At 42.0% G+C, this 14,506-nt stretch overlaps 1 protein-coding gene across 1 annotated transcript; it reads right to left on the bottom strand.

The window, feature by feature from the left end:
- Positions 1 to 233: 233 nt before the first annotated feature.
- Positions 234 to 12,964, bottom strand: LOC140560559 (lactase/phlorizin hydrolase). The gene is made up of 17 exons (XM_072685040.1): positions 12,325 to 12,964; positions 10,064 to 10,134; positions 9,873 to 9,956; positions 9,556 to 9,649; positions 8,467 to 8,545; positions 7,701 to 8,376; positions 6,965 to 7,610; positions 5,269 to 6,828; positions 4,893 to 5,161; positions 4,493 to 4,783; positions 2,549 to 2,747; positions 2,105 to 2,307; positions 1,910 to 2,016; positions 1,683 to 1,814; positions 1,376 to 1,599; positions 539 to 775; positions 234 to 448 (listed from the first exon to the last, which is right to left on the bottom strand). Exons 1-17 carry the CDS (start codon positions 12,962 to 12,964, stop codon positions 234 to 236), a joined length of 5,727 nt encoding a protein of 1,908 aa, XP_072541141.1.
- Positions 12,965 to 14,506: the final 1,542 nt, after the last annotated feature.

Here is a 14,506-nt window from a genome sequence, read left to right as displayed (position 1 = left end):
CACTGAAAGGAAGACATTTTTGTATTGATGTATGTCTATATATTAATTAAACTAACAATAGTAGCAATATTACTACGACTTGCAAGACTATTAAATATGGCAGGGCATTATTGTTTTAAAGTACTCAGGTACAACAAATTGTTGAAACATAAGAAAGTGCTAAATGCTAAATTACAATGGTGAAACTGCGTAAATGTCCTGTTGAGAGAACACTTAAACAACGCAAAGCTTCATCAGAACTTTTTCTCAAGGCTTATGTGTTCCTCCATTGGGCGTTTTGATTTCTTCTTCACCCGAATACACTGGTAGGTGATGAGGGCAGCTGCGATCACGCCCACGATAGTGAGACTGAACAGGACGTAAAGGGCCACCTCAGCATCTGGAGCAGACACCTCCAAACCCAGAAAATTCACCACCATGGCTCCTTCAGTGGGGGGAGGGTCTGTTCCTGTAGAAACAGAGTTGGTCAGTGGAGCAATGCTAATGTGATGACTTTGCTGAAGGAAATTACAAATGATCTGATGAAACTTGTGATCACCTTCAGGTTCCAGAGTCTGGCATTCATGGGGTCCCTGGCTGGGATCTGGGAAGCCATTGCAGTTGATAATGGTAGCGTAATGTGTGGCAGATTTCTTGGGGATTCGTGGGAGGGAAGGGTCAGAACGATTGACATAGAAGAGGCCAAATTTCTCAGCAAAACCCGTGGCCCACTCCAGATTGTCCATTAGGGTCCAGGCGGTGTAGCCACGTATGTCCACTCCATCAAGCAAATAAGCTAGAAGATAAAACTAGCATATTTAATCCAATGTTTCCACCCATAGAGACATTGATATCCAAGCGTAACATATAAGATCGATCCTTAAACACTTATTTTATTCAAAAGCAACACTTTATTCATAAACTTCTATGACAAACTACACTATATGGACAAAAGTATTGGGACACCTGCTCATTCATTCATTATTTCTTCTGAAATCCAGGATATTTAATCAAGGATAGTTAATCTTGCTTTTGTTGGAGTAACTGTCTCTACTGTCCAGAGAAGGCCTTCTACTAGATTCTGGAGCATTGCTGTGCTCACAAGTATTCAAAGAAGCACCATCATTCCAGAGAACACAGTTCCACTGCTCCACAGCTCAAAGCTGGGGGGCTTCATACCTGTCTAGTCCACACCTGGCAATAGCACGTTTATGTTTATCTGCTCCAGAGAGTCCTATTCTATTGACAATATCTCTCTACAGGGACACAGCAAGCATTTGCACATCTGTGTCAGCAATGGGTGCTACTTAAAGTAGGCAAATGCATTCATTACAGAGGGTGTCCATAAACATTTGGACATATAGTGTATCTGGAAGAGAAGTAACATTAGCCATACCTTTCAGAGCCTGATTGATGTAGTTTTCATAGTAGTGGATTCTGTGAATGTCATTCAGGTCCACGTCTCCTCGTTCAGAGATGCCACTCTCTGTGATGTAGATTGGAGGATTTCCGTACTCGTTCTTGATGAAGTTCAGAATTGTTCTGAATCCAGGTGGCGTCACTTTCAGCCAGGAAGACCCAGAGTCCAACCATGAACGGTCATGAATAGTTCCCACTCCCCTTTATAAGACCAAAGTGTTAAGTGAAGAATAGAAGTTTGTGGCTTTGTGGTGAGAGTTACAAGAATGCAACGAGACCCTTACCTGTCTGCATCATAATGCTGGAGATTTCTGTAATCCAGGTTGAAAGCCAAGACAGTGGTGTAATGGTTGAATCCAAAGTAATCATAAGTACCTTTTATCCTTTTCACTTCTTCAGGGGTGAATTTTGGAAGACTGTAAAGACGTAAGGAGTGAAAAATGACATTTTAACCATGTCTGCTTGTTGGCTGTTGGCTGGTATTGAATTGTGTGAGAGAATTGTTGACTACCGTGATTTGGCCAGTCCAGCAGCCAAGCTTCTTTCTTGAATTCTATTCTTCATTACAGCACTATAATCTCCATTAAACACAGGATGAGCAAACCATCCAATCTGGAACTGCACGAGAACAGTGCTTCAGTATTCAGAGCTCAAACAAAACATCACAGTTTATGGACAGGTTGGTAAACTTGAGTCATGTTCTTACTTCCACGACACGCCTGGCTGCATCACGATCCTCTTGTTTGTAGGGGTTTCTAGGCTCTGCCCAGTCTGAATTTATGGTGATGCCAACAATACCACCTTGAGTGGCACGGTACTCGTCATTGTATAGATGCCAAGCCTCAGCATGGGCCTTAATGAGGTTGTGGCCCACAATGTAAGGTGCTGTTCCTGGCCGGAAACTTATGCCTGAACAGAAGTTGAGTTGTTGATGTCATCAGTGAGATCAACAGGCATATATTGCTTTCATTTCTATTAGGGTCTATTAGGGTTTGCACCTTGAGGACCACAAGGAACACTCCTTGTGTTTAAAATGGTGTTAAATGACACTACTTACTGTACTCTGTGTACTTTGTACTCAGTACTCTTGTACTCTGTGTATAGGCAGAAAAGTAAAACCCATAAGTAGGTCTTTTAATCATTACCGTACCTGGTGCAGCAGTTCCGTAACCATGTCCGATGTTGGCAACATTGTAGGGCTCATTAATAGTGATCCAGAACTTCACTTTGTCTCCTAGATTTTTAAAAACAACGTTGGCATAGTCCTTGAACCTTTCGACGATTGTGTCATTTTCCCACCCTCCAACATTCTGCAAAGCTTGAGGGAGGTCCCAGTGGTACAGTGTCACCTAAAAGTATGGAATAAAGGAAATAGAGAGTCATACATAGAATACATCTTTTAGAGGTGCAATGGCCAGTTGTCCTGTTCATTCACAGATCAGGGCTGCACAGCGATAGTGTGCACTTTCGGACACGTTCTGTCCTGTTTAAAGCTCTGACACTAATTGTAGCGGTATAAACACAATACAAGTTCATTATCGTCAACATACGTCAGCACATTGACCAGTAATGACCATGGAAACCATTAACAAACTACATCACAAAAAATTCTTCACAGAGTTCAGTGGCTCATAACTGTCATAACAGCCATTAACCTAATTTTGCTCCATGGTCTGATACTTAGAAACAAAGAGACCCACAGTGCATTTTGGTCCACGTTCAGATAATGTAGTGAGCTACAATGTTTAGTACAAATTATAAGTGCATTGTGGGTAATGCCCTCAAAATCATGTTCGAATTACACTTTACAGAAAAATGGCCATCATACTTTATGTTTAGAGAATGCCCTGAAACATAAACAGGGAGACATTTTAGTCACAGCATTTCAGTCACAGCATTTCATCAGAAGGCAAGATGGCAGCATGGTACCATTGCTGCATTGCTGTTCTAGAGGAAATAAATATTGCAGTTAAGATCTCATTCTTAGTCTCATTATTTCTCCTAGACACAGTTAAGACCTGTTTGACACCAATGTGAGACTTAAGAACTTTTCTCCAGTTTCTGAAGTTCAACTCATGAGAAACAGCCCTTGGGTTTTTTTTTCCACTTTGATGAAAATAATGTCTTACAGGTGGCTTAATCTCTTTTTGATCAGACCGATATCATAAGATTCATATAAGACAAGTGTACAATCTCCTCATTTCTTACAAAGCTTTTTTTCTACAGCTCAGACATCATTCAGCAGTCTATCAGAGCAGAAGGAAAGCTTCTGCTTTTCACATATCCAAAACCCCTCACAGTTAGATGCTGATGTTGATATCCTCTCTTCTCCTAAGAAGGGGGTATTGATATATATATATGCTTTATTGCTCCTCAAACAAAGATAAGAAGACAGTTCTTCTTAGGGGTGGCCTATCAAGGTCAGAGTAATTAAATGTAGGAACTTTATTCTGTTCTTACATTTACAGCATTTAGCTGACGCTCTTATCCAGAGCGACTTACATGGTTACTCGTATTACAGAGGAGGGCCAATGGAGTGTTAGGAGTCTTGCCCAAGGACTCTTATTGTTGTAGCGCAGCGTAGTCACCCAGACCGGGAATTGAACCCCAGTCTCCAACATGGTGCGGTAGCTCAGTGGCAAGTAGTGGCAGGTAGTGGTGTTATCTGTTGCACCACACCAATGTGCATTCTTCCCTTAACACTTCCATGGTGAAAAGGAATGGTAGTAAATTTGACTTTTGGCCATTGTCAATATTTTCTTTTATAATTTCATACACTTTCTTTGATTGTACAGCTTAGTCAGTGCTCTATAGGGTGAATTAGCCTATTGTGGGACAGTTTTGCATTGGGGTGCTTCTCAGATTGGAAATCATCTGATTTTGATCATATGCCATCACAGCTTGTGTTAACCCATATCTTTATTTACCTTTTGTCCCCATTAGGTAGTGTCCCATATTAGAGCAAGTCACCCTACAGTTATGCCATTACAAGTCTCTGATCACATGAATCCCTACCACAGGCTTCATCTGTGTCCAGGTAAGTTAACTATTAAAATTATTTAGAAAGTTAGTTTGAGCTCAGCGTTTCGTTTACCTGAGGCTGTATGTTGGCTTTCAAAAGCGCGTCCACCAACCGATGGTAATAGTTCAGTCCTGCCTCATTGATTGTGCTTGTAGTTCCATCAGGCATGATTCTTGGCCATGATATGGAGAACCTGTAGTGGCTGACCTTGAGCCTTTTAAGCATATCAACATCCTCATTGATTTTGTTGTAGCTATCACAAGCAATGTCTCCAGTGTCGTCATTTCCCACCCTGAGAGGTGTATGTGCAAACGTGTCCCAGATGCTTAAACCTTTACCATCTGATCTCCAACCTCCCTCGATCTAAGGTTTGGGGAAGAAGAACACAGGAAACACAGGAAAAAGAGTCCTAGAATCATTTAAGAAAGTCATGAACTGCAACTGCATAAGAATGGTATAGCTACTAGTTTACCTGATAAGATGCTGTAGCTGTGCTCCATGCAAATCCTTCACGGAAGTGACCATACAGAGGCTTCTCCTCCTCTGGTAGTGGAAAACCATTATCTCTCATTACTTGGTAGTAATAGTGAGTACTACGTTTTGGAGTCCTTGGGCGATCTGGGTGTTTGAAATCCACATGGTGAAGTCCAAAACCAACACTGTAGCCATTAAGCCACTCAAAAGCATCCATGAGAGACCAAGCTGTGTACCCCTTAAGGCGTACTCCATCCAAGTTGTGTGCTAAATGAAAACAGAACACTTCAAACATCTTATCCACCCCTTATTGAATGTGCATTGCTTTCATTTTGTTCTGTCTAAAAGCCCTAAACCAAGTAGTATCACCTCACCTTTGAGAGCTTCATCAATGTAGGTCTTCAGGTAGAATATTCTATCTGTGTCATCAACTGTTGTGGAAGCATCTGTCGAGACTCCATTCTCTGTTATGTAAATTTCAGGGTCCCCATACTCCTCCTTTATCCAGTTGAGAAGTCTTCTCAGTCCCCAGGCTGCTGCTCTCAGTTCTGTCATTGCAGTGGCTTGAGAGTCCGGCACACCTTCTACAGCAAGATCCTGGTCGGACTCATAAGACCTAGGTGAGAGCCTAGCAGTCACATGACGTGCCAGTCTGGCAGTGTAAGTATTGATGCAGAAGACATCCGCAGTGCCTTGGATGTAGGCCTTCTCTTCTTCAGTAAAAGTGGGCAATCTGGATTCAGTCAAACCTTGAAGTTCACTCTTGTTACCCACCTGCCACTTCATGACATCAGGATAGTCTCCATTTTTGAAGATGGGATGTGCAAACCATCCAAGCTGAAACTGTAGTGCCCGGTCAGCAGCTGCGACCTCTCGAGGTACGTTTACATCCAGAGGTTCCATCCACTCAACATTCAGACTAATTGACACCAGCCCATTTTGTGTCTTTCGGTATTTCTCATCATATGTGTGGTATGCTTTAGCATGAGCCTTTAAGAGGTTATGTGCTATCCTATAAGGAGCATCTGCAGGGCTGTTGATGTTAGGAGGAATTCTCCCCAGCCCATAACCTATCCACGCAATTACAAAGGGCTGATTTATGGTCATCCAATACTTCACTCTGTCTCCAAACGTTTCATAGCAGAAGTCACAGAAGTCATTGAATATGTCAATCATATCAGCATTGTCCCAGCCATTGATGTCTTGAAGAGCTTGAGGGAGGTCCCAGTGGTAAAGTGTCACCATTGGTGTGATGTTATTTGCTATGAGACCATCTATGAGTCTGTTATAATAGTCAACTCCCTTCTTGTTTAAGGAAGCTCTATAACCATTGGGAAATATCCTGGACCAGGATAAGGAGAACCTGTACGCTTTTATTTTCAGGGCTCTCAACATGTAGAGATCTTCTTCAATTTTATTGTAGCTATCACAAGCCACATCACCAGTGTCATCATTTTGGATGGTGCTAGTCATGTGGGTGAAGGTGTCCCACACACTAGGTCCCTTACCATCAGCATCCCAGCCACCTTCGATTTGATATGCTGAGGTTGAAACACCCCATTGGAAATCCTTTGGAAATGTTCCGTAGTGAAAAAGCTTTTTTTGAAATCTGGATTGTGGTGAAAACTTCTCCCAAACAACCTTTGCCCTTGAGGGAACTTCGGATGGTGGTAGACTGGGACGTCTGGAACTTTCCTGGTACTTTGTACCAATGCTTTGTCTGGAAGAGGTCACTCTTGTGTCTTCAAAACCATTTCTTTCTATAACCTGAGATAAGTAGTAAGCTGAAGCTTTTGGAGTTCTGGGTCTGTCAGGATCTTCCAAATTTACAAAATGCAACCCAAATCTTTGACTGTAGCCTTGAGGACCCTCAAATCCATCTATTAGGGACTGTACTGTGAATCGCTGTACAGTCACACTGTCCAAGTGGATAGCTGTATTGACAGATTCAACAAATTAGTTCAGACTGTTTAAAATTTGAACATACTGAGCATACTGAGTCCTAAAGGTTAGTGATCTAGGACCATGCCTATGTTCAACCAGTTTCAACTGTTTGGGCTTAATAATTACCTTTCATTGCCTCATTGATATATGTCTTCAGGAACTCCACACGCTGAGTATCATTGAAGACATCAATCTCGTATTCTGTCGGCATCCCATTTCCAGTGATGTAAATAGGCACTTTGGTCACTGCTATGTACTCCCCATTTATATAATTCAGCAAACGACGAAGTCCCCATGGCACAGACTGGATTTGACTTGATGCTGTGGTGGGCCAGGTTGGGTCAATATGACTCTGAAAGTCGCCAACACCTTCTGGTCCAGGGGCGCAACCGCCCCGGCTGTCACTCACAAGACGGGATGTATGGTGATTTAGCCCAAAGAAATCAGCCGTGCCTTTAATCCTCTGTCTCTCATCTTCTGTAAACACCGGAAGCATGGCTACCTCATAGCCACATTCAGTTGTCTTCAGCTCAATCTGTTTTCTCAGCAGTGCCGGATAATCCCCATCCACGAATATGGGGTGAGCAAACCATCCCAGCATAAAATTCAGGTAGCGTTCTGCAGCATCTACATCCTGAGGACTATCAGGGTTATTTGGTTCCGCCCAGTCTGAGTTGAGAGCGATGCCCACTTTCCCACCCTGCTGATCTCTGTACTTATCATTGTAGACATGCCAAGCCTCTGCATGAGATTTTAGTATGTTGTGTGTCACCTGAGATCAAAAGCAGGCACATAATTATGTGTAATGCTGGAATATTTACAACTAAACCTTTAACTTGTGGAAACAATTTGAGAAACCTACCTGGTAGGAAGCCACAATGGGGTCCTTAATACCTGGAGGATGTTCCCCTGTACCATACCCAAAGTGACTAACCACCCAAGGACTGTTAAAAGTGTTCCAGGTCTTCACTCTGTCTCCATATCTGGAGAAGCAAAAGTCAGCAAAGTCTTTGAACGCCTCCACAATAGAGCCGTTGGTCCAACCTCCAGAGTCTTGGAGAGCTTGTGGCAGGTCCCAGGAATGCAAAGTGATTGTAGGCTCAATACCTGATTGCAGGAGTGTGTCAATCAGCTTGTCATAATAAAATGCCCCCTTTTCAAGCAGGCTTTCCTTCTGACCAGTTGGGAAAATGCGAGCCCAGGAAATGGAGAACTGATAATTAGGAGAGAGAATGCCCCTGAGCAGGTACACATCGTAGTCCACCTTGTGGTAACTATCACACGCCAGATCAGCAGTTTGATTAGCAAAGACTTTGCCTTCATGCCCAAAGCGATCCCAGATAGTTTCCCCTTTCCCATGTTCAGACCAGCCACCCTCCACTTTGAAAGACTCAGAGGACACTGCCCATTGGAAACCATTTGGGAAGGAACCATTGAGGAACAGATCTCTCTCAGATGGGGTTTGAGTTCTGAATTTTTCCCAGACATTCTGATAAGCGAGTGCTGATGGGCCTTGCTCCGTGTCATCGGTCTCCAAACTGCATAGTTTAAGAAATAAACAGTGACATGGTTTGAAAAGCATAACATTTGACATCATTGCAAGAAGATTATTGAGGTGTTTGCTTTACCTTGCATCTGCAGGATCAAGCTTTCCTAACAGGTCACTGATATCACAGCCTATAAGATGAACCTCTGTGTTTCTTAAAGCTATTAAAAACATGTAACACAGCATTTTAGGGTCCTGATCTCTCTTATTGTCTTTACATGTGAATCACAGCATAAACCAGAATCGTTTTATGTTGATGAAGAATAGCTTCATCAGCAGGGCTGCACATTAAATCACATTTTTATTGTTATGGTGATGAGTTTCAAAGATAACACATTGTTAAGAGCTGTGATGAAAGATTGGATCCAATTGGGCTGTAATCAAGTAACTTATAGTAACTGTTTGACTAAATGTGTGATTTGTATTTGTATATACACAGTGGTGTAGAAATGAATTGCACTCTCCAACTGCAGGGGGAGCCCAGGAACCGATCGGCCATAACATTATCACCACTGACAGGTCAAGTGAAAAACATTGATTATTCTCATCTACAGTGGTTTCTGTCAAAAGGGGGGCTATAGTAGGCAGCAAGTGAACAGTTAACATATGGTCAAGCAGAAGAATCTGTAACACTTGACAAGGGCCAAATTGTGATGGCTAAAGGCCTGGGTCATAGCATCTCCAAAACATCCCGCAGTACCTACCAAAAGTGCTCCAAGAAAGGACTGCCGGTACTAATGTTATGGTTCTTTGGTCCTTTTTGCATTTTTGCTGTTTGTTTAAAGAACAAATCAGACACAATCTGTTTGAATCCTAATTGATCATTTCTTGTTTTGTTCATCATGGAATTAAACAACTTCATTAAACACAGTATATGAACCATATTATGTCTATATCATGTATCCCTGTTTATTTAAACAAAACACTGGTTTTACACTTGGTTGTTATTTGAAACAAATGCTATAAAGCTAAGTGCTACATGACCTCTGGAGCATGCTCGAATAGAACTGTGCAGACAGGTTGGCTTAGCAATCTGAACCCATCACAGTTTATGATCTGTTATCTTTTAAAGATTTGGGTAGTTGGTAAATTATCTTGTGAGCAATTTTACAAGGGTGATTTCCATAAAACACAACACCATAATCATTATGTAATATATAGAGACCTTTACCTTCCAGGACACTGATGAGAGGTTGAAAATTGCTGTCAGCACAGTTCTTAAGGCTCATCTGATACATGAGAATGTATTGCTGGCCAATCGTCATCTGAAACCAATCACCACTGAATTAGTTTCAATGAGCACATTTAACAGTAATACAGTTAACATTACTGGAAATATCCATTTCAATACTTATTCATCTTTAATGTTACAAACCTAAGTAAATGTAATATTCCATATACCTACACATATGCCTATAACAAAAAAGAAAAGAGAACATCTCTTATATAGAGCTACAGAATTGAGGGAAGTGGACAGGTGGGAATTACCTGCATTTCATTGACTGCCTCTGTCAGACCTGTCTTGATTGTGCAGTCGTACTCCATGTGCACTGAGAAGAAATCTATGTATTTCTAAAAAGACAAAGGTACGAAGGTAAGACCATACACTTATATACAGGCGACCGACAGAAAAATAGACTACATTGCAAATTGCAAATGGAACATATGGAAAATCCTACCATGTTCATGGGGGTTGTTTGGTACAGATTGCCAACATCATTGGCTCTCATTCCAAGGGAAACATGGCCATCTGAAAAAGAGCTATGTCACTTAACTTACGATTTTATAGCATACTGTATAGTAGATAATACATTGAATAGCCTATATTTCAACATATTTCTATATGTATTTTTGTTTGTTTTATTCATATAGATTTTATGTCTTTTATTTTCTTTCACTTTTTTTTTTCATCATCCTCCATATTGTTTTATATGATTGGACAATCGTCAAAGCATTTTACTGTGTATAAATATGTATGTGACCAATATACTTACTCGATTCACATAGTTGTATGCAAATATTTGGGCATCCATGGCCAAATGACCCATTCAGCAAAACCTAATGCTCAGTTTCTCTTTGTCTTTTATAAATAGATCAACATTTATTGACCCAGTACAACTCCTAGCCATTTCCAGTCCACATTTTATTGGTATTTTGCAAAGTGTGGACCATGCTCGCTTGGCTGAGACAAGGAAGGGGAACTTGAGAAATTTGGGCTGGAGGTCTGGTGGGGCTTCGAGCTGATAGAACCTGAAGCCAGACGCCCCCTTACCAAGCAGAGGTTGAGCATAATTCGGACCATCAGGAGGAGCAAGAGCAGTGGTGGGGTACGATTGTTCATCATGAGAAGGAGAGGGGAGATACTCTGTAGTTACTTTGCTACAGTAACAGCTTCTACTCTTCTTGGTAAGCTTTATGTTACATGTTGGAACATGGCTGAGAGGATATGTGAGGTCAGGAATGAACTACATGTAGTTATGGATCCCAAATAGCAGTCAAATACCACTTATATCACTAATATCTAGTTTTTGATAACAGTATTTAAGTGTTTACGGGTGGTCCTCCCTTTTAGTCTCCTCTCCAGCATGTTAAATGCATGCTCAGGTAAAGTCTGGTGATTGACTGGCCATTCATAACTCTGCTACCATCATGAGTTACATCATCAGATCCTTCAGAGCCTTTATTTCCCCTCACACTGGAGGTTAATCTCGGTCACATCAGCCCATAAAACATTGTTCCAGAGGTTTTGTGGCTCACCTCTGTATTCTCTGCCAATTCCAATCTGGCCTTCAGTTCTTACTGCTGATGAGTGGTTTGCACCAGGTGGTATGGTCTCGATATTTCTGTGGATGTAACTGTGGATTGTGATACACTGTATGGACAAAAATTTTGGGACACCTGCTCATTTTGGATGTTCTGCTCGTTGTTTCTTTCTGAATAAAGGGTATTCAAGTTTATCCTTTTTCTGTTGGGTGTAACTGTCTTCTGTTCAGGGAAGGTATTCTATTAGATGTTCTACTAGCATTGCTGTGAGGATTTGATTGCATTCAGTGACAAGAGCAATATTGAGGTCAGGACGTTGGATGATCGCCACCTAACTTCATCCCCAACTCTACAACTCCATTGCTCCACAGCTCAACACTGCTCCTGTAGAGGTTCTTGGTGATGTCACAGACTGATGTTTTTTTTTCTTATTGTTTTAGCTTTCTCAACCTTTCCCATCATTAACTGCTGTTTTTTTATTGGTTGTCCTGTTTGATGACTGGTTGTTAGTACATCAGTTTCTTCCTTGCACCTTCTTTTATTAGATATGTGCAGCGCTTGCGCAATAGGACTGATTATCCCACCTTTTTAGAATCAGCCACAGAGAATTCGCAGGTTTTCATGTTAGTTTATCCCTTTCATAAATACAGTCTTCGCAGACAAAACCCAGGGCTAAAAACAGGAGCTATTAATTGTTTAAATAATCTGTCAAATAGTACATGTCATTCAGACAATGATATTTTTGCTCACTGATGAAATGGGTTGGTTCCAAGTTATTTAAAATGTTGTCCAAGTTGTCCAAGTCTTGACAGTTGCATTAGATTTAAATGTAGATTAGATGTAAATATCAAGAAATAAAAGCTGAAAATCTGCTCAATTGTCTCATATTCATCTTTTGATCTCAAGCTCAAATGCATTCAGTGTCCAAAACCCCCTCCCCCCGGCCAAAAAATTTGGTCCTTGCCAGTACAGTAATTTTAGAGGAGACGGTAGTGCACCAACACTATGCAAAAAATATGCTAAAATTCTAATGCACCTATTAAAAATGCCTGAACACCTTTCATTATACTTTACATCTATGTAAGGAAAAACCAGCATGAATGATTCAATCTCAACTAATCACATTCTTCAATCTACATATGAATGAGCAGATGCAAATACACACACAAAATCTTACCTTTAAACATGTGATGGTAGACTTTATACACATCTACATGGGACTGCAGGGCATGCTGTAGCTGCGGAGAATCTCTGAGCTCATGTAAGTGGCTAAACGTCATGTATGTTTTGACTAGGTCTCCGAAAGTAGTGAAGATAAAACCTGCATAGTCCTGAAAGACCTGTCCCATGGCTGGGTTCTCCCAGCCTCCATATCTGCTTCTAAGGCCTTCTGGTGGTGCAGAACGGTGGAGCTCCAGCAGAGGCTGGATGCCTGACTCTTTCAGTTCCGTCACAAGGTTCCTGTAGCATGTGACCGTGTTTTTGTGGGGCTGGCTGGAATCGCCTGCTGGGAGGATGTTTAACCAAGACAGAGGAACCTTGAAATGGGTCACCCCTCTGCTCTGAAGGTACTGGAAGTAGTCTCTGGACTGTGCTGGGAAAGGCTCTCTGCAGTCAAAGACATCGCCAGCAGCCCAGGCACCTGAAGCCAAGGTTTGGCTGGCAAAAGGATCTGTTTTCAAATCATTAAGAAAGCGGTTGGTTAAAGGGCCTGCTAAAAGCACGAAGCCCTCAGAAAGCTCCCCATGACAAAAGCTCCCATATAAACTCAGCAGCCAAAGCAAAAGAACTGTCCCCAAGTCCTTCATCTTCACCATGAGAAGGCTTCACAAGACAGTCCTATCAGAGCCCTTTATACCTGCACTCCTCAGGTCTGAAGGTGGGTTGTCTATTTCATAATCACACAATACAGCAAGCTGGATAGGTTGTTGACTGTAGGCTGATAACAGAAGACTATGAACTATGGTCATATTTTGATAAAACAGCCACAGCGTTTTCACCTGCATAAATGCATGAATTATGAAATTGTTTACAGCAATGAATTCTTTGGTACTTTACAAAGAAATGCTAATATATTATACACAGAGCATCTCCTTGTTTCTACACTCATTGTCCATGAGTGTTTCTCTGCATATTCTGATAGGCTCCTTTTACCCTGCTGTTTAATAACCAGGACCCCACAGGACCCACAGGACCACCACAGAGCAGCTATAGTTTGAGTGATGGGTCATTCTCAGCACTGCAGTGACACTGACTGACATTGTGGTATGGTGTTAATGTGTGCTGCACTGGTAAGAGTAGTGGATCGGACAAAGCAGGGCTACTGCTGGACTGAGAGCAGTCCACCAACCAGAAATATCCAGCGTCCTGTGGGCAACGTCCTGTGACTATAAACTTACTGATGTAGATACCGATATGTATACATTTATAATAATATTTTTTTGAGCTGTATATATATATATATATATATATATATATACACACAGCTCAAAAAAATAGAGGGGACACTTAAACAACACAATATACCTCCAAGTAAATCAAACTTCTGTGAAATCAAACTGTCCACTTAGGAAGCAACACTGATTGACAATCAATTTCACATGCTGTTGTGCAAATGGAATAAACAGGTGGAAATTATTGGCAATTAGCAAGACACACTCAATAAAGGAGTGGTTCTGCAGGCGGGGTCCACAGACCACTTCTCAGTGCCTATGCTTTCTGGATGATTTTTGATCACTTTTGAATGTTGGTGCTTTCACACTCGTGGTAGCATGAGACGGACTCTACAACCCACACAAGTGGCTCAGGTAGTGCAGCTCATCCAGGAAGGCACATTAATGCGAGCTGTGGCAAGAAGGTTTGCTGTGTCTGTCAGCGTAGTGTCCAGAGGCTGGAGGCGCTACCAGGAGACAGGCCAGCACACCAGGAGATGTGGAGGAGGCCGTAGGAGGGCAACAACCCAGTAGCAGGACCACTACCTCTGCCTTTGTGCAAGGAGGAACAGGAGGAGCACTGCCAAAGCCCTGCAAAATGACTTCCAGCAGGTGACAAATGTGCATGTGTCTGCACAAACGGTTAGAAACCGACTCCATGAGGATGGTATGAGGGATCCACAGATGGGTGTTATGTTCACAGCCCAACACCATGCAGGACGCTTGGCATTTGCCAGAGAACACCAGGATTGGCAAATTCGCCACTGGCACCCTGTGCTCTTCACAGATGAAAGCAGGTTCACACTGAGCACATGTGACAGACGTGACTAGTGGAGAGCGATCTGCTGCCTGCAACATCCTTCAGCATGACTGGTTTGGCCAGAGGTAGAGGTAGAGGTAGCCTGACTGGGTACCGAGATGAGATCC

The sequence above is a fragment of the Salminus brasiliensis genome, chromosome 8, assembly GCF_030463535.1.
Source record: "Salminus brasiliensis chromosome 8, fSalBra1.hap2, whole genome shotgun sequence".
Taxonomy (NCBI): domain Eukaryota; kingdom Metazoa; phylum Chordata; class Actinopteri; order Characiformes; family Bryconidae; genus Salminus; species Salminus brasiliensis.
The sequence above is the reverse complement of the archived record's forward strand: the minus strand, read 5'-3'. Positions and strand labels throughout refer to the sequence as shown.

What these genes read in the sequence shown, in the direction of transcription:
- LOC140560559 (XM_072685040.1), bottom strand. Translation starts at nt 12,964, where the DNA reads ATGGTGAAGATGAAGGACTTGGGGACAGTTCTTTTGCTTTGGCTGCTG. An exon ending in TTACGGAACTGCTGCACCAG is followed by an intron (nt 2,308 to 2,548) that starts GTACGGTAATGA and finishes ACTTCTGTTCAG; the next exon opens with GCATAAGTTTCCGGCCAGGA. An exon ending in CAGCCAGGCGTGTCGTGGAA is followed by an intron (nt 2,017 to 2,104) that starts GTAAGAACATGA and finishes GTTCTCGTGCAG; the next exon opens with TTCCAGATTGGATGGTTTGC.